The sequence below is a fragment of the Lissotriton vulgaris genome, chromosome 3_1 (assembly GCF_964263255.1).
Source record: "Lissotriton vulgaris chromosome 3_1, aLisVul1.2, whole genome shotgun sequence".
Classification (NCBI taxonomy): Eukaryota; Metazoa; Chordata; class Amphibia; order Caudata; family Salamandridae; genus Lissotriton; species Lissotriton vulgaris.
The window spans coordinates 907,893,407-907,911,948 of NC_141689.1; the positions used below are offsets into that span (position 1 = coordinate 907,893,407).

Consider the following 18,542-nt stretch of genomic DNA (forward strand, 5'->3'; position numbering starts at 1 on the left):
ATTCCCTTAATTTCTTGGGGACTGCCATAAATCAGAGAAAAGATGCGGTGTATGTATTGATGGAGCAAGGGATTGTAGAAAAGAGACTTGCTTGAAGACAATCCTCTCATATAACTCATAACGTCATACTAATTGTGTATTGTGTAATTAATATGCACCACATTTCAAACATCAAGAATAGAGAAGCTTGCGTACGTGTCTTATTAACAAGTAACTCGAGTGAAATCTAAAATGGCCGCTAACGCAGGAAATTGTATTGTGCATGCGTCCACTGCACCTACGTAGTAATGACGAGCTATTGCTTGGAGGGAAATTTCTGCACTTGCGCAGACACATCCAAAATGGCCGCTTGAAAGTTCACATGCTAGACATCTGCCCGGTGAGGAGGAGGAGAGTGTCTGGAGTGAGTGAGGTCTAGTGAGGGATCCTGGATTGTGGATCCCCAGAGCGAGGTGTGAGATAATCTCTGTTGCACCGATCTGGTCGTCTGCCTGTGTGCTCAGGAAAGGCAGTAACCATGTCTACTTGAAGAGGCTGCCATGAAGATATCTATGCTGCTGCACCAATCAGGCTGTTCATCTGTGAGCTGAGGAAAGTCGACGACCCCTTAGGCCAGAGGGGACTGCAGTGAAAATAATGCTGTTGTCTCACAGATCAGGCCATCTGCCTAGGAACTGACCAAAAGAAGACAACCCTGTATGCTAGAGATGATCACTGTGAATGCACTGGTGCACCTTATGCCATGAGGGAGGCATGTCACTGCGTACAGCATATGACCACAACAAAGAGCAGTGGGTTCTGGCCCATATGCCCGAAGTCTGATTGAAGCATCAGAAGCCAAATGACTGAGCCTGTTAGCTGGATCAGAGGAACTTACTGCATCACCTGAGGAGCACAGTGGATGACCAGCCACCTTGCCTGCAGCAATAAGACTAAAGCTCTTGCCAACAAGCATCCTAGTCTTGGGGTCTTCTGATTTGCAATACCAGTGGGAGTGAGTAAGACTGATCTTCGGACAAGAGAGCCCAAGGGGAACTGGCTCTGTCTCAAAGCGCAACGGCGCTGGACACTTTAACTTCTAAAAAACATTTCTGTCTTTCTAAGACTCAGATTCATTAGCAGGGCCTAACCTGAATGTTACCAATCATAAATGGGGTAGGCAAAAGCACTGCCAGTATCTGGGGATGTGGGACTCAGGACGCTACCAGGACAACGCGGGAGTAACAACCTTAGAAGGGCTGTGTATATTGTTTGTGTGTGTCGTATTTCACTTTGCGTTTGTACATAAATAGTACTTTTGCCATAAAAGTGAGTGTCTGGCTGGTAATGTACTTATTAGGGTTGTTGGATGTATTTTTCATCTTGGGACAGTTTTCACTTTGCACCTACCTCACCACAAGAAGCCTTGGACTGCTCGACCTGCGCTACCACTGACAGTCAAGTACTGAAGGGAGTAGTACTTGGCCCAGTTGCTCAGGACACATATTAGGTTGGGCCCCCGGACATCAGGAGTATTGGGCCTCCACCCTACAGTTGGGCCTGGAAAGCCCTGCTTGCCCTGTGGTCCTCTGAACGTGGTTTCTGACAAACAGTCTGTCATTAGGGCAGTCTAGGATACGTCAGGAGAGCAGTCAGGTCTAAAAACCTTGGCAAGTCATCTCCACCAATATTTCACTCTAGATCATCCTTCTTTAAAATATCTGCTGACTTTAATTCCTAATTTTAAGGCTCTTTTGATTTGAGATCCTTTTGTTAGTAGCCATGAACTCAACTAGACCTTTCAAATGCTGGTGGTTCTTCCATATAATGACTCATATCTTAAAATATTTCTGTATTTGGTGACATTGCACTTCTGTTCCTCTTTTTGGCGGAAATTTTGAATTTCTAATTAAATTGGGACATAATGTTCTCATGGCTTTTTCTCAATCCATTTTCTAGCTCTGTAAGTGAGAATTGCAGCTTTCTGGGAAGAAGTTCGGGTTTCTACCTCTTTGGAATGTGCATGGCAGCAATCTGGTGCTGTCAGGTGTGACATCCATAGCTGTAGTTAGTGAATAGCTACAGAATAGTGGATTGTCTATTGGGTTAGTTGAGATCACTATTCTGTAATAAATTCACCAGTGGTGCATGTGATGCCAATTGCTTCTTGTTGGTTCAAACCTAGCTACATTTTTTGCAGTGTCAAGACCTTAGACAGGAGGGAGCCGATATATTAAGACTTTGCACTTGTGCAAAGCCATGCAAAGTAATGCAAATCGGCACTAAATGTTGAGAAAGTATGTATTTTCCAGCTTGAAACTTTTTATGCGCTTGAAAGTAGCTCTAAAAGTTAAGTAATTACTGTTTTGTGCTACTTTACGTCAAGGGTGCCCTTGGGTGGTACACTACCTACCACCAATGACTCCTCGAGGTAGGCGCTAACAAGGACAAATGTTTTTATTTCTGCTAACTTTTCGTACACTTCTTGTATACTGCATTGTACAGTACATATCCAATGTGTGAAAAGTTGTAAAGTTAGTCTAAGCATAGAATTTTGTACTGAAGTACAAAACCTATGCAACACATGATGCAAAAGTGTGAGTGGGGCTAGGCAGCCTGTTTGAGCACCAGGTCTAGGGAAGAGGCCAGAAGCGCCTTCCCTTAGTAGACCTGGCGCTCCAACGCTCTCTTCCCCTAGGGCAATGCAGCACACCAAAATTGACTGTTATGTTATTTTTTTGTAAATGTGATCCCTAAGTACTTTGATGAGAAGGTAGACGAGGGATAATGACGTGATGATTTACAAGTAGCCTGAGTCGCCCCATCCTCGTCAAGAGACGTTTACCCCTGTATCCCCTTTGAGGGGATGGAGTCATTACCAAATGGTCCTGCTTGGATATATTAGCGGGAGTGCATGTAGGCAGCCCTTCATTTAGGCCTCTTTCCTTATGAGGACATGTCATTTGGGAGAAAACAGGATTGTTTGACTTAGGGTGACCACCTCCTTCCAGGTTATTATGGGCAGCCTTTCCAGTCCTACATTTGGGTGTTAGCCTAATGCATTCTGGGTGTTGAAGTCTTGTGTTTCTCCCTTTGACTAAATGAGTAACACCTGAAATCAGTGATTTGTAGGGGAGAGGTTCAGAACTGGGAACAGTGTCACCCTCGCCTGACTGTGCCAGATGTGTAAAAAGGAAAAGTGGGACCTCAGGAAATAAGTATTGGAAGCTGCAGTCATACTGGCAGGAAGCCTGCCATGAAGTACCGCTCACAAACTCAAGGAGCGGTGACATGGACACACACACAGATAGAAAATAAAACGTGCTGTCGGCCAGCCCTTCTCACTTTTCAAGAAATCGGACCCAAGGAGACAGAGCTTACTCGGCAAAGAAGGGGCGGCTGGACAAAAGGCCGGGCTCAAGTCTACCAGAGTAATGCTTGAAAATAAAACAACCCGAAACATTGAAACAAGTTCCCCCGGAAGTCCATGCACCGACCTGCCTAAATCATACACGCAACCAGCCAAAATATGAGGTGTCCGCGGGGCAGAGCACGAGGAGTCTGCAGCGCAGGCAAGTCCCTTCTTCCCTCTCTCGGCTCCTTTCCCAATGCGTTCCCGTGCCAAAAAAATGTGAAATGTAATCCAGCCACAGGCAGCTTCTCAGCCAACCCCATCCTCTCGGAAGAGTTATTTTAAAACTTCAAACACCTCTGCCCTCCCTCCGGAGAGAAAACGGGGCAGACAATACGGTGACTGGAGTGATGCGGAAAGGGGCAGAGAAACAACAGGAAAGATAAGGACAGATTGCGGAGGGCGCCGAGAAGAAGGGTTGTTGCTACAGCGGAGGCTGGCGGCGGAGCATGGCCTGTGCGGGGGCTGCTGCAGAAGAGGGCCGCCCCCTCCTCCCCCCTGTGCAGGCACGCCGCATCCCTTATCTCGGTGGAGCTCGGATTCGGGGCTGACTGCATAGCTTGTACAGTTTGTTGTCGCCCCCCGCTCAGCGCCATGTCCCTGCCCATGTTGCTGCCTGGCTCCTGCTGCCCCATGGCCACCGCCCCCGCCGCGTCCTCCTCCGGTGCCGGGGACCTGCAGCCTCCGGTGCCCCCTCCGCGGGCCCGCTGGTCCGTGCCGCACCGCGGAGGGGGCTGGCCGATGCCCCCTCCCAGGGGCCCGCCGGGCTTCTGCAGCCTACCCCCGCCTCTGTCGCTGCTGCCCCCCGCCGCCGGCCCGTCCTCCCAGCACCGGGGCTCGGCCGGGCTGCTGCCGGCCAGGCCGCTGCTGTCGCTCGGCTTGCTGCAGCTCATCCTGGGCTGCTGCATGGTGGCGCTCAGCTTCGGGGCGCTGTCCCTCAGCAGCTCCCTGCAGATCAAGAACGCGTGCCCCTTCTGGGCGGGATCCTCGGTGAGTATTCTGCACTGTAGTGGGAACGACCCACCCCCCAATGAGAGATCCTGAGCGCCAGGCTCACGCTTCCAGTGCCTTTTTGCAGACACCCCCTCTCGCAGACACACTTTCTGTGCCCTCGGGGACACCTGCACACAGAACCGCTCAGTTAATCAGATCATCCCAGTACCTCCCCATAATCCCTTTCATTGCTCTTTCTATCCGTGCCCGAGCACCCTAGTAGATCTCTACTGACCCCACCAACATTCACCCATACCACCTCTTACCGCCTCCCAGTACTCCCCCTTTCAACAGTACATTTCCTTACACTTCGCCTATGCCAGTGCCTTTCCTTTCATCTTCTCAGATGGGCTTCCTCTTACCCCTCCCAGTTGCACAGCCCTCCCTCTGCCAATTCTTTACCACAAGGGCATCCCCCTACTTTTCTCCTAGACATACTCAGTCTCTCACTTGTCTTGGTTCACATTCAGTACCTCGTTGTTCCCCACACGTGTGGCCAGTGCAGTTCCCCTTCCATCACACCCTCCCGCAGTGTCAGACTGGCGTATAGGGCGATCAGGCGGTACCTGAAGGGCTGGACCGACAGATCACATGGGGATGGTTTTGTGTATGTTTGTGGGTCCTTTTTATGGTCTGGTGGGCCGATTTTTACAGTTGACGTATCTAATGTTACCATATACAGTCCCTGCTGCAGGTACAACTCCAGACAGTGTCCCCCACCTTGCAAGACACCTATTATGTTTGTAACTTCAAGTTTAAAACTGCCCTGACTTGCAAATATGGGTTACTTTTTTTAGCCAAAAAATGTGATGGGAGAATGCTTGCAATAAGGCAGACCACTGGCAAGAGCGCACTGGGTACCATTTTCATTTTTTTAGCTCTCAGATTCGCTAATAGGGGGCAATTTTAATTTGGTATCATGGCAGAGGCGTTGTAAGGCATGGGAAAAGTGGGCTCTGGCAGGACTCCAGCCTTTTAGGGGACCCCCAGATAGATCTGGCCTAGTTTTCCACACAGTTCGGCCCTGATGACTTTGAATGATTTTCAAACATAGATTGTTTTCAATACCATTATCCTTTAATTTATTTTTAATACAGGTAATGTGTGGGGAGTTTGTTACAGACATTTTGCAGAGAAAATGTGTGTTTGTTTTTAAGCACCATGCAACATCCATAAAAAAAGTTCCTTTTAGATCAAAACAGGACTTCATGTATGAGAAATGTCAGTGGGTCGCAGAGATTATTTGCAATAATATTAGTGAGGTGCTGCTGTTGTACAATATCGAAAACACACTCCACTATCCCTGAATACTAGATAAAACATTTAGAATTTGAACCAGTCTGCCTGTGCAGTGTCAGTGACTGGCCAAAGAGGGCTGAAATTGGATCATAAATTCAAAGCTGTTCAGAACAGTGGCCCCCAAAATATGTTTGGCCTAGGGCCCTTAAAATCATTAAGATGCCCCTGCACCTGGGTCTAGTTTCAGTCCCTGCCCTAGATTCTTCCACCGCACCACCCCCATCATATCTAAATGCTTCACTCCACTCCCCCCTCCCTGTGGTGGAACTCAGCGAGGAAACCTATTATCATGGCAACCAGAGCTCCACTCGCCCCTACCGCCGAATCAAAACAAGGCAATGCCCCGTCCGCTCCGTGTTAATTGGTCGCCTGTCCTCGCGTGTCTGACAGATTCCTTAAAGGTTATGAAGCTGTCTCGGAGGTTCCATTTTCGGAATCAATGGTAGGGGGGGGAGGGGGGGGGTGGTGATTACTGATTGAGGGCAGTGGGAGCCCAAAAAGCCCAGCTTCAAATTCATGAGTGATTTACTACTTACTCTTCAGGACAGCTCAGAAAACCTTTCGAAGTTGTGCCCTTAATTAGGAAGCGTCCATCGAAATCCAGAGCAGGGGGGGGGGGGGGGGGAGGGGGATCCCTGCTCTTGCTTGTAGCATTTACGGGAACCAAAGGAGGGAGGAACACAGCAAGGTCGGTAACACGTCGCAATTGAACTTGAAACATATTATGCTGTGTTTTGACCAAGAGCTGCTGGCGACGTAGCCGCTGACTCATTCTTTTCAGTGGTACTCGGGGCGCCCCTGGACTGCTGCAGTGGTCGCGTTGCCGGGGCAGTGCTTTGTTGACAGCTGGTAGACTGATGCCGCTTGGCTTGGTTCAATGAAGATTAACGTGGGGGGTTGGGCGGTTGGAGGAAGGGGGGGGGGGGTGATGTGCTCGCAGAGATACATGATGATTAACATCTGTTTCGATTTGTAGATGATACCATTGAATGGTAAGTGGCTGAAAGGCGACTCTCGGCGCTTTCTTGGCGAAGTCTGTGTTGGTAAAAGGGCTCAGCAAGTTTTACCTACATCGCGTTAGTGCGCTTTACATATTGAAATGTAAGGTTAAAAAAGTAATATACTGTTGAGTTTAAGTCCTTTGTCGATTAATGAATATTTGTGTCTTCTCCTGCTCATCCGGTGCTATTGATTGTTTTCCTTTGCTGGTGGACTTTCTATTTTTTTGTGTTATGGAGATTTATGAACTGGCTATGAAGGGGCTCATTTCTTTGACGATGGGCTAATTTGAATTTAACACTGCCGTTGTTATATGGTTGTAAATTCTGTGTTTCAATGAATTTTGATACGATTACGCTGGAATATAATTAGTTTAATATTTTATCCTATTTATGATGGCATTGAATTCAGCTTGTATTTTAAATTGTATTTATATAATAATTGTGTGTGTTTTTTATGTGGACCTCATTATAGATCCAAATTCTGAATAAAATTGAATTGAGTGTAAGTGAAGAGTTACAGTAGCAAATGTAACGAATGTGAAACTAGTGGGTATTGCCGGCCTTGGGCTTGGGTGACGAGGGCCAGGGCACCTAGATTTAGAGTGGTATATATTGAGCTGATCTAGGTAACTTTTTTTCTGTTCGCCAGTGCCTCCATTTTCTCTAAACATTTTGTTTCTCTTCGTTAGTCTTCCTACATCCCCTCATGCCATCTCTTCCCCCAAGCCCCTTATGTGGCCTCTCGCCTGTAATTTATTTATTTATTTATTTAATGCAATTTTATATAGCGCGAACATTACCCGCAGGTGTCAGAGCGCTTTACAAAAGAAGCAGTTACGTTACATAAGGACTTTAGATTACGCAAGTTACATAAAAGATACAAACAGGAAACATTTGCAAATGTACAAGTTGTAAAATCACACAACGAAGAGATACCCACAGAAAAAAAAATGCAAATGTACAAGTTGTAAAGTCACTCAAGGAAGACATACAAACGGATGAACTCTAAACTCATAGGAATGGTAGTAAGTACAAAGGTCTACTACATATACTAGTGGTTAGAGTTATACATAAATAGTTAGCATCCTAATAGGTGATTCAGGTGAAGGGGGGATTTGCCTTCACTGAGGTAACCAGCCTCCTGAGCTGTAAACATAAAGGCCCCTTTAATCCCTTGGCCGCGGCGGTAATTCCGCCACGGCCCTGGGGATGGGGGTTGCGCGGCGCCACCGTGCTCGTGACGGAACCACTCAGTCACGAGCCACGGGTGCTCTGTGCTACTGACGGAGTGGTTCCGTCACGGCCCTGCCCGCTCATCAATTCCGCAGCGCAGGTGCAGAATTGCTGCAGCGTGGGCGGCCACGCCATGACGGAACCACTCCGTCAGTAGCACAGAGCACCCGTGGCCCGTGACTGAGTGGTTCCGTCACGAGCATGGAACGGGTTAAGATCCGCAACAGCAGCAAGGAGGGGAGAGATTGCCAGTAGTGGTGACCTTCAGTAACTCTCATTACCAGAGAGCAGCATGGCTCCTTTCCTCCCCCAGGGTTGCTCCACAGCATCCTCTGCTAGGGATCTTCTGTTAAGGTTGCTGGCTACAGCTAGAATAGCATCAAATAATATTTCACTCATGAGTGAATAATTGACATTTGTTAATCACAGTAGAGTGTCCTGGTTATCAGGGCTGGCCTTTAGCTTGGCGAGCTGGGTCCATGCTCGGAGCCCAGACTTTAAAGGGCACAGTAGTAGCCTGCAGCCACCTCTCACAAACATGCCTTTAAAGAAATATGTAGTAAACAGGGTTCTGAAGTCTGTTTTTCTCCTTTTCCTTGTCACCTCTCACCTTCCATACCCCCCCTTTTTCCCCAAGACACTGACAAAGATGCAAGTAGGAAGGGCGGGCCAAATGTAATTTCTCCTAGGGCACTTTTGAGCAAAGAGGGTATGGAGGAGGTTCAGGTGTGTGTGGTCAGTGCCCCATCTCTGTCAGAACCCCTCCCCCCCACCACTCGGTGACAGAAACAGCTGGAAAAAACAGACACTGCCCTCTCAGTCCGGGAGCACCAGTATTGTTCATGTTCACGTTTTACTTGCTCCTGATTCCCTAAGAGTAGTTGTATTTTTCAGGATGGCGTGTTTCCAAAGTTTTTCATTCATCAAATAGTGCATACTGTGAAATAAGTTTTATATATATTTATTCAAGAGTTTTATATAGCGCTGGCTAGACCCGGAGGTATCAGAGCGCTTTACATGAGGGTCCACGCAAATTACAATTACAAGATTACATCAGTTCTAATTTACATCAGTTGCTAGACAAACAATTGCAAGAGACATAGAAGACAAGATAATTGAAGTGTAGAGGGGAAGGAGGGAAGGGTAAAGGGATAGGAGGGAGATACAGCAGAGAAACGAACGGAAAGTCTGTCCAAAGTCCGGCTGGGTAGATGACGGTCTAAGGGAAGTCCCACAACCCATCTCCTCTATAGCTATCAGGTAGCTCCACCGGCATTGGCCAAATAGCTCAGTCTCAATGGGAAAAGCAATTAAAGGAACATGGAGGGCTAAATAAATGGAGCGTAGAGGAGAGGGGGCATGAAAGGAGAGAAAGGGGGGATAGGGGAAGAGACAACAGGGAGAGACGAAATGAGGTCTGTCTAACGGCCGACTGGGTAGGTGACGACCAAGGAGGGATCCTCGGTCCATCTCCCCTATAGCTAAACCAGGTAGCTCCATCGGGCATTCGAGAAAATAGTTCAGTCTCAATACATTGGGAGAGGAGAGAAGGAGAGACAAAAATAGAGGGAGGATGCGGGAAGAGACGACAGGAGAGACGAAAGGAAGTTTGGCTCAATGCCGACTGGGTAAGTGACGTCCAAGGAGGGAATCCCCGACCTGTCTCCCCTATAGCTAAACCAGGTAGCTCCATCGGGCATCAGACAAAGTAGCTAGATCTCAAATGACGAGGGAAAAATTCACAGATAGACAGGGTGGGGACGAAGGGCCAGGACAGGTGAAGGCAGAGGTCAGCAACAGGAAAGTGGAGAGGAGTAGAGCGAGGCGATAAACAGGGTGGGGACTAGGGCCAGGACAGGTGAAGGCAGAAAGGTAGTTCGGCAGGAAGTTCCCATGGATCTGGTGGGCTATAGATCGCGGTCCTGGTGTCGCGTGACGAGGTCAAGGACCCTGGTGCCCACTGAATCCACATCTTGCTGCAGGGACGACACCGCTCCGACCAGGCCGAACGTAGATGATCCATTGAGGATTTGATTTCGCGACTGATGATACTGTGTAGGTCAGCTATGTAGACCTTTAGCATGTTCAGGCGATCCGCTTTTTGAGGGTCATTGTTGCTGCACCTGTGTCCCATCGAAGTGTAGATCGTTTTTCAGAATTCGGTAAGAATTCCGAGACCTTGTTTAAAGACTAGCCCGTCGCCTTCTTAGGCGGCATATGGATCAGCCCCCAGAGCGTTTGGGACTGCGATGGTAGATTAGCGCTAAATTCAAGGCTGCAGACCAACGCGGCACGTGAATATGGAAGGCCTCGCGTACGGGATATGTTGGGTCAGACGACTGGTGCTCAGTAGTGAACGTTATCAACACCAGGCAACCGGGTCGTCAGGAGGAAAGCTGCGTACCCGAAGGCAAAGGTACTGTGGCGGTCTCTCCAGAGGGCAGAGGTGGATTATGCAGTGCGTGCAAGGAGAGGACAATATGTGATCCCCAGATGTTGATGCTCACCGAAGGACCTTGGGAGTACAGGATCACATTGTCAGTAAAGCCTGGGAAGTAGGGGAGGTTTGTTATGACTTCAGTATATGTCCAGTTTGTGGGGGGATGTTTGTACTGTCACAATTAAGATCTCTGGAATTCCGATCGAAGAGAGTGCAACTTTCTCACAGTGAGAGCTCGTCAGTGGCTGATAAAGGGCTTCAGAAGACATTCACATTCAATCCTTCGTCTCTCTGCAGAGGACACAGAGCAGTGGCCAGATGTGCCAATAGTAATTGTGATTCTTTTCAGAAGTGTGTGAAGGAGGTAGACAGCTGTCAAAATAATGACAGGGCAGAAGTTAAAGAAAATAGGGGAGTAGATTTACTAACATTTCACACAGGCAGGAAGGAAACTTGCTCTGCTGACTTGAGTGAAAAGGAGACATCAGAAAAATGTAACATAGTTACAAACATATGGCACCTTTCTCTTGCCCTGGCGCACTATGTGCTACCTAGCGCCATTGAAGACACTCTTGCACCATGGTACAATTGTGCCTGCATTACGAGCAGGATTGTTTTACTGCAGGAATGGAAGGGACACCTTCCTGCACAAAAACAATCCTTAAAGGCATTTTCCTTTTTTTATGCGTGAGGCAGAATGCATCACACGTAGAACAAGCATTGGTAATGCATCGGTTTTGCCTATGTAAGGAATGAAGAGCTGTTTTCATCAATCATCGTCTGGGAGAAGGAAAGAGCTCCCTGACAAATAACACAGGAGTGGAGAGGATGTGGCACAGCACCCAGAGCTGCTGACTGAAGAGCTGGAGATCCTGGTTCGACTCTCTGCAGTGCTGCTCAACATCCTGTGATTCTATGCAACTCATTTAATCTGTCCGGGTGATAAATTGTTATATAAATATGCTGCAAGAGTAAAAGGCAAAACTTTATGAAAATATATTTCTACCGAAGCGGATGTTAACAGTATTTCGGCGTGAAACTGATAAGAGAAACAGACGAGGAATAAGCATTGGTAAATTCATGAAAATATGCTACAGCCAATAGAAATGGAGCAAAGGTAAGTGGCACACACAGGCACCAATGAGAAGCCAGGAAAGAGAAGAGGCAGGATGTAAGTCCCATTTAAGTTTATATTACAAACAATAGATTTTTCAAGCACAGTGCAAGGGCTTTGAATTCGAAACCTAAAAAGGAAGTAACGAGGAGAAATAAACCTATTTCTCCTCGTTATGCTTGGGTCTGGGAGGCATACCATTTTGACGCATTACCAGGTTTACTAATCTTTGTAAATCTGGGAATGTGCCGAAATCCATGGGTGGATGTGTGGGAACGTTCACACTCCACATGTGAAACGTCTCCCTCCCTCAAGGTAACGCCAGGGAGTGAAATGTACTGCCTTGAGTTACCTTGGATTTTCTAAACCGCACAGAGCCACGCAGGGTGGCTTTGCATGGGCTAGTAAATCCCAGTTAAGGATGAGGACTTGTGTTACCTTGTGGGACGCATGGGCAACACAAACCCATAGTAAATCTGGCCCAAAGTGCATATTGGTAATTGGGTGCTGTTTGTGGGTGAGGGCGTTGGTGAAGTTAAGGCGATGCAAGGAAGTACGCGTAGGAGACAGTGAAAAGATAGCGCTGAAGAGGAAAGAGATGAGGTTTGAGATATGCATATAGAGTGTTTCAGAAAAATATTAGAAGAAAAAGGGCATAAGTGTCCAACCGAGAGATCGCAGAAAAAAGTAGTGCGGCTCTGAAGACCACTACCCTTTCCACAGACCTTAGTAATGTTTAAATAGCAATCGGGAGTGGGGAGGAGCATGATTGTGCGTGTGTGTGTGTGTGTGTGTTAGTTAAACACAGACGCACAATCGTACTCCTTTGTCTCCTCCAGAGATGGCGAGCATGGTTTCCAGATACGATTTGGTACTCAAATACAAAGCCTTGTAAATCAAACAGCACATTTTAAGTTTTATTCTGGCCTGGATTGGATCCAGTGTAATTCTTTAAAACTGGTGTAATGTAGTCACATTTTCTTTGTTGATACGAGTCGAACTGTAGTGTGAAAAGCTGCAGCTAAAATGGTGTTTGCAAAACCGAATCGACTTCTGAATAGCACAGGAACAGCTTGGGTGTCAGGAGACAATTATTTTTTTCCAAGATTATAGGACAAAGTTTGAGAACTGGACACACTTATTTATGTGCGATGTTAATGATAAAGCGTTGTCTATGCTAAGCCCAAATATTCACAGAAAAGGAGGGAGATGGATGGAAAAGGGACACCATCAAAATGTTCATTCAGAGAACCAGTGTCGAGCCAGTTGATTCAAATGAGTGCCTACTAGTGAAACATTGTGCATCGTTCAGGTTACAGGTTCGAATCCTAGTTTGAGCTAGTTCATTCCTTTAAATCCTGACAACATGACTATGGTTGTCTCTTAATACTGTGAAACCCGGTATGCCTGAAGCTTTAGTGAGGCCCGAGTGACTAAAACCCCTTTCTGGTGCATGAACAAGTCGCCCAAACTCAAAAACAATGCTCTGGGACACATTTCGAAGACTGTCCAGTATGTGGCACCACCTAGTGGCGGTTGAGGTTACAGCCCTGACGAGGAATCTAAATGAAGATGAAGTCACTTCACATGCACTTTAATGGAGTTAAGCGACCTAAGCCTGAACAACCTCCCGTCTGTTCATAAATGGTCCTTCACGTCAGTTTTGAAAGTGGCAAGGTAACCCTTCCTCCTGAGGCGTGTCAGCCATACATACCAAGGACAACTAAAGGGCCCTGCGTGCGCGTGCTGATCAATGTAATCATTAAATTGGGCACACAGCGTTAGTGCCGTTCTGACCTCCCTTCACGTTACTTTAATCTAGTGCTGTGCTGACCTTTTAGCCCGCAACACTTTGTGTTCTGGGAGTTGTATTTTTGCTTTGCCCTTTGCGGGCATGCTGCATGTTAGAGGCGGTCGTCGTGTTTGCCAGCCAGGAGCCCTGGGGAAATAAAAATAGCGACAGCAATGACACAGATGCCCATTTGCTAAAGGTCTTTAATTTCCAACCAAAGTGTCGATGCTTCCTTTGCATGTTGACTGCAGGTAAATCTTGGTACCTCGGTGCTTAAGCCACATGCTAGCCTTAAGTGCGAATTATACGTCATGGTCCAGAGTTTGGTTGACCACACCAGATTGCCCAACAGGAGGCAGGTGAAGCAGACCACGGGTGATGACCTGCAGCAAACACTCTTTCTTCCTTTAGGGGCTGTTCGTAGTCTTGCTTCACGTTCTGGAGGTACTGAATGCACTCTTTACACTTTGCTTGTGCTTGTTGGAATACTAGGTATAGCTTAGAGACACCTATAGCTCATTTGCTAGCTCCATGTATTAAAATAAAAACATAAGTAATAAAAATACATAAATATGTACTTATGTAGAGGGCTTCATGTCAGTCCTCTTTATCCATTGGTCTTTAACCATGTCATGCACGTTTTGCGTCCACGCGGCTTAGTCCTCTTCAGCCATTGGCTCACTCACACAGTGATTAATGGTATCTTGTTTGAAGACATGTGAACACCACTTCAAAAAAGTGCACTTCAGTGCCAGGGCTGAGCTCTCCTTTCATATTTTTAAAAAACTTTTTTGTACATTTTAATTTAAAGTTTACTTTACTTTCTATTTCATATGTTTGCAAAAAATTGGGCCAGGCCCATGGACTTGTTACTTGTGTGACTTGTCCACAAAGGGCATCATTTTGGTAAGTGATTGAGCTTTCCTGATGCATGCACTTCTGCTCCTTTGACAGACACTTTTTCTAATGCGGCACTTTTCCACTGTAATAGCAACTTGGGTCTGATCTTTGCTTTGAACGCTGCCAGCCTGTGTACAACTGGAGTTGAAGGTTCCAAACCCTCCCTTCAAATGGTGGGGGCCACAGGCTGCTGGCACCAGTGGTGTAGCAAGGATGCCAAGTACTCTATTCAAACAAGGAAAATGGGCCCATATCACTGGTTGGGTAAGAATGGGCCTCTCGCATCACTGAGGGGGAAGGGCTGTTTGAGAGTGAAAACACATTTAAAAGGGTGGAAAACTCCAACCACTACCTTGAACCATAGCCCCTGAGCAGAAGACTGTTTCTAGAGTTAAATGAAACCGTTACTCCATGTACTTTATTTTTGCAGCAGATTTTTCTCACCTACATTTATTATTCATATGTTAATGGACAATTAAAGGTATAGGTCAGTTATATAAACTGCATCATTTTGCTGTTAATATCATATAGTTCCTTCATGGATTTTTTAATGGTGTCTAAAAAGCCAGGAATAGCTATATAAGTTACACGTGTCAAAGTTTAGTTGTTGGATATTATGCATATAAAGTCAATACAAGCAATAATACAATTTCAATACAAACATAATGAATCAATATAAATATTTCATTAAACTATTTTGATCACAATATATGAAAACATATTAATTCAACTTCATTGATTCAATAAACAAAACAGACTATACCTAAGACACACACATTTTAGCTAACAAATAGTTATAATCAATAAAACACGAAACATAAAAGCTATCATGCGCTGATAAGGAAACACCGTACCTCCTACTATAGGGACAGAATAGAGGGAGCTGATAACTCAACCAAGGAGCTGTTTCTAAGGAAGTATCCTCCCAGTCCAGCTCTGCCGCACCTGTAAAAGGATCAGTGGAATCCTGTGATCGTGTGGCACAGTTTTTGCGGACAAAGTGGGAAAAATCTATTTCTCGTTCCCAGCAGAGGCCAGAGTGGGCGGTGGGATAGAAGAATCCACCATAAGGCAGACTGAAACTGAGATGCTCACATCCTTTAGCACCCCCCCACAGGATATCCTAATGAATATAGCATCCAAAATCAAATCGGGTTCCCCTAATGACCCAGCGCCTGCAAAAATACCAAGGGACAGTATAAAAACTCTGGAACCCCACATACGCCATCTGTTAGATCTCTCCTTTGGGTCGGGCATTGTCCCGACAGCCTGGAAAGAGGCTGTGGTGCTTCTGCTTAAAAAAAAACCTAATATCAGCGCAGAGCAATTGGACAATCTGCGCCCAATTTCCCTTCTCCCTTACTTCGCTAAAATCGCGGAGAAAGTAGCCAATGTGCAACTGACGGAGCACATTGAAATTTGTAAACTACTCAACCCCACCTAATCTGGCTTTCGGGCGTCCTACTCCACTGAATCCGCCTTGCTCCTATCAACCGAAATCATACGGAAGCTGCTGGATGAAGGTCAGACAGCAGCACTTATCCTTCTGGACTTATGTGCTGCTTTTGACACTGTAGCACATCGCACCTTGCTGCAGTGTCTAAAAAAAGGGGGATTGGTAGGCAGAGCTTTGGAGTGGTTGGCATCGTTCCTCCAGAATCGTAGCTTCCAAGTAGCTCAAGGATCTCACCGGTCGAAAAACACTAGGCTAAAGCAGGGGGTGCCGCAGGGGTCCAGCTTGAGCCCCACCCTTTTCAATCTTTACGTAACTCCTGTGGCAGAGATAACGGAAAGGTTTGGGGTGCAAGTGGTATCCTATGCGGATGACACCCAACTTGTTGTATCTCTCACTCAATCCAATGAGGCAGCAGCTACTAATTTCTCAACGTGCCTCCAGGAAGTAGCGGCCTGGATGGCTAATAACTGTTTAAAATTAAACGGAAGTAAGACGGAAGGGCTGATTGTGGGGAAAGCACCGTCTGTGTGGACATCGGCATGGTGGCCGCAGGAGCTGGGGCCTCAACCTTCTCCCAGTGAAAAGTCAGAGATCTGGGTATCTGGCTAGACAATAAAATCTCCTTTGGGTATCACACAAGGCGCGTGGCAGGACAGTGCTTTGGTATTCTGAGAACTTTGCGAAAGACGCTTGATTTACTACCAATGTCGGCCAGAAAAACCCTGGTCCATGCCCTTATCACATCGAGGCTGGACTATGGGAATACCCTATACCTGGGAGCTAATGGCAGATGTATCACTCGGCTTCAGCGTGTACAAAATGCGGCTGCCCGGATGGTCTTGATGTTGCCCAAAAGAGCGCCATCCAAGAAAGCTCTTGAATCATTACATTGGCTCCCGATGAAAGAACGGGTGATCTTTAAGACCCTGCTGATTAGTCACCGTATTATGCAGGGGAAAGGGCCCGAATATCTTCTTGACCTGCTGACCCTTATGTACCGGGGTGCCAATTGAGATCTACTGGGACAGGGATGGTTAAGGTCCCCAAGATCAGAAGAGCCAGGATGAATGGACGCTTTTTCCGGGTCCAGGCAGCTCAACACTGGAACAGACTCCCAACAAGAATGCGACTGGAGACCTCTGAACAAATGTTTCAGAAACAATTGAAAACCCATCTCTTCCCCCCAGGTTAGAGGGGGAGGGGAACCGTTTCTGAGGCTTAGAGAGAGGGACCTGCCCGCCCAACTGTTTACTAGCCGCACCATAGCGCGGGGACAAACTGGCTCTAGTGTAACCAGGCGCTCTATAAATGTTAAAATTATTATTATTATCATTATTATTAAGACGTATATCCAATGTTCACTCCACTTCCTAAGGCATCAGCATATAATCACACATTTTTGGCCGCTTCTAATAAATAGTAGCTCTCAGATCCGATCAGAATTCATGACTTCCAATTGCTTTTAATTTATTTTGTAAAACCAACAAGTGTCTTCCTAACTTGTAACATAAAGTAATATTTTTACATTTCTATATGTATTCAAGCATTACTGATATATGGCGGATTTTTTATACATAATGGGTACCAATAACATTTTATGTTGGGCATTCATGGCATTACAAAAGAAAATTGCGTGTATTAAAGATAAATCCTTGCTATATTTGGTACATGTCCTGTGGGTTCACCTTGGAAGCATGTGAATGTTAATACTTAACCTGGATATTTTACTTCTGTTAGCCAACACAATTTATTATCTCCTTCCGAGGTCCTAATTCTGCACATTTGTGGTCTGTTCCAGTAAAGTAATTTTATCTGAAAATCACGAATCTTTTTCTAATAGAGTGCCGGTTACAAATTCTGAGAATGTTTTAACACCAACCCCCAGATGCATCAAGAAACCATTTTGCTGTTCCTTAATTGTGAAAAATAACAATTCGCTATCAAGGAATAGCAAAATGCAATACATGAAGAAATCACAAAAAAATAGCGATTTATTAAAATTCCTTAATTGCGACTCGCAAATTGTGAGTCGCAATTAAGGAATACCTCCCCATTCATTCCTATGGGCCTAGAGGCCCATAGGAATGAATGGGAAGACATTCTCAATTTGCGAATCGCAATTAGCGATTCGCAAATTGTGAATGCGATTTCAAGGGTGCAGGGGTGTCCAAAGGACACCCTGTTGCACCCCTGAAATCTGTGCACATATGTTGCGCACACACATGCCCTTAGGGCATGTGTGTGCGCAACATGAAACTTTGAAAAATTTACTTTAGTGCATTTTTCAAAGTCTTTGCAAATTACCATGAAGTTCAACTTCATGGTAATTTGCGAGCCCTATTGGTGAAATCTCTATTTTTTAAACTTTAATGCATTGCATTTAAGGAATCTCATTTTGAGATTCCTTAAATGCAAGTAATCGCAATTTTACGATTTCTTAATCTGCGATTTTTGCATTTGGGATGATACATCCCAAATGCAAAAATACCGGTCCCAAAGGGGCAGATTCTGAGAATCTGCCCCTTTGCGAGCGGATTTTACCTTGATGCATCTATGCCCAACTCTCTTGTAAAAAAGCAACACAAAACGTTAAATTGAATCAATGAATTAATGAACATAATTAATTTAGTGTTACCTACAGGAAGTTGTTTCTAACCCCTGACCTGATAAAGCCTGTGAGGGGAAATAGCGAGGTCCCTAAATAGAAGGTATTCATGCTGTTTTTTAAATGTCTCAAGGCTGAAATCCGGTTTTAGGTCTGCAAGGGGAGAATTCTATAGACTGACCCCTTGTGCGCTGAGGCACTTACCTCCACACAAGGTTTGCTGCTGAAGAGGTTATGATGATCATTGAGATCCAAGAGAAATGCAGATGGTCATCTTTTCCAGCAAGTACCTAGGAGCCATGCCTTATTTCCACTTAT

General features: G+C 46.0%; 1 protein-coding gene across 4 annotated transcripts in view; it reads left to right on the forward strand.

The window, feature by feature from the left end:
* The first annotated feature begins 3,756 nt into the window (after nucleotides 1–3,756).
* The window catches only part of ENTREP1 (endosomal transmembrane epsin interactor 1), a 185,163-nt gene continuing 170,377 nt past the window's right edge, over nucleotides 3,757–18,542 (forward strand). For 2 of the 4 annotated variants that reach the window (XM_086961244.1, XM_086961245.1), the window contains exon 1: nucleotides 3,852–4,381. In XM_086961244.1, the coding sequence (XP_086817370.1) occupies nucleotides 3,986–4,381 (396 nt within the window). In that variant the 5' untranslated portion in view covers nucleotides 3,852–3,985. Of the gene's footprint in view, nucleotides 4,382–6,307; nucleotides 6,372–18,542 lie in introns of those variants that run through there. The other 2 variants (XM_086961243.1, XM_086961247.1) reach the window with 2 other exon arrangements.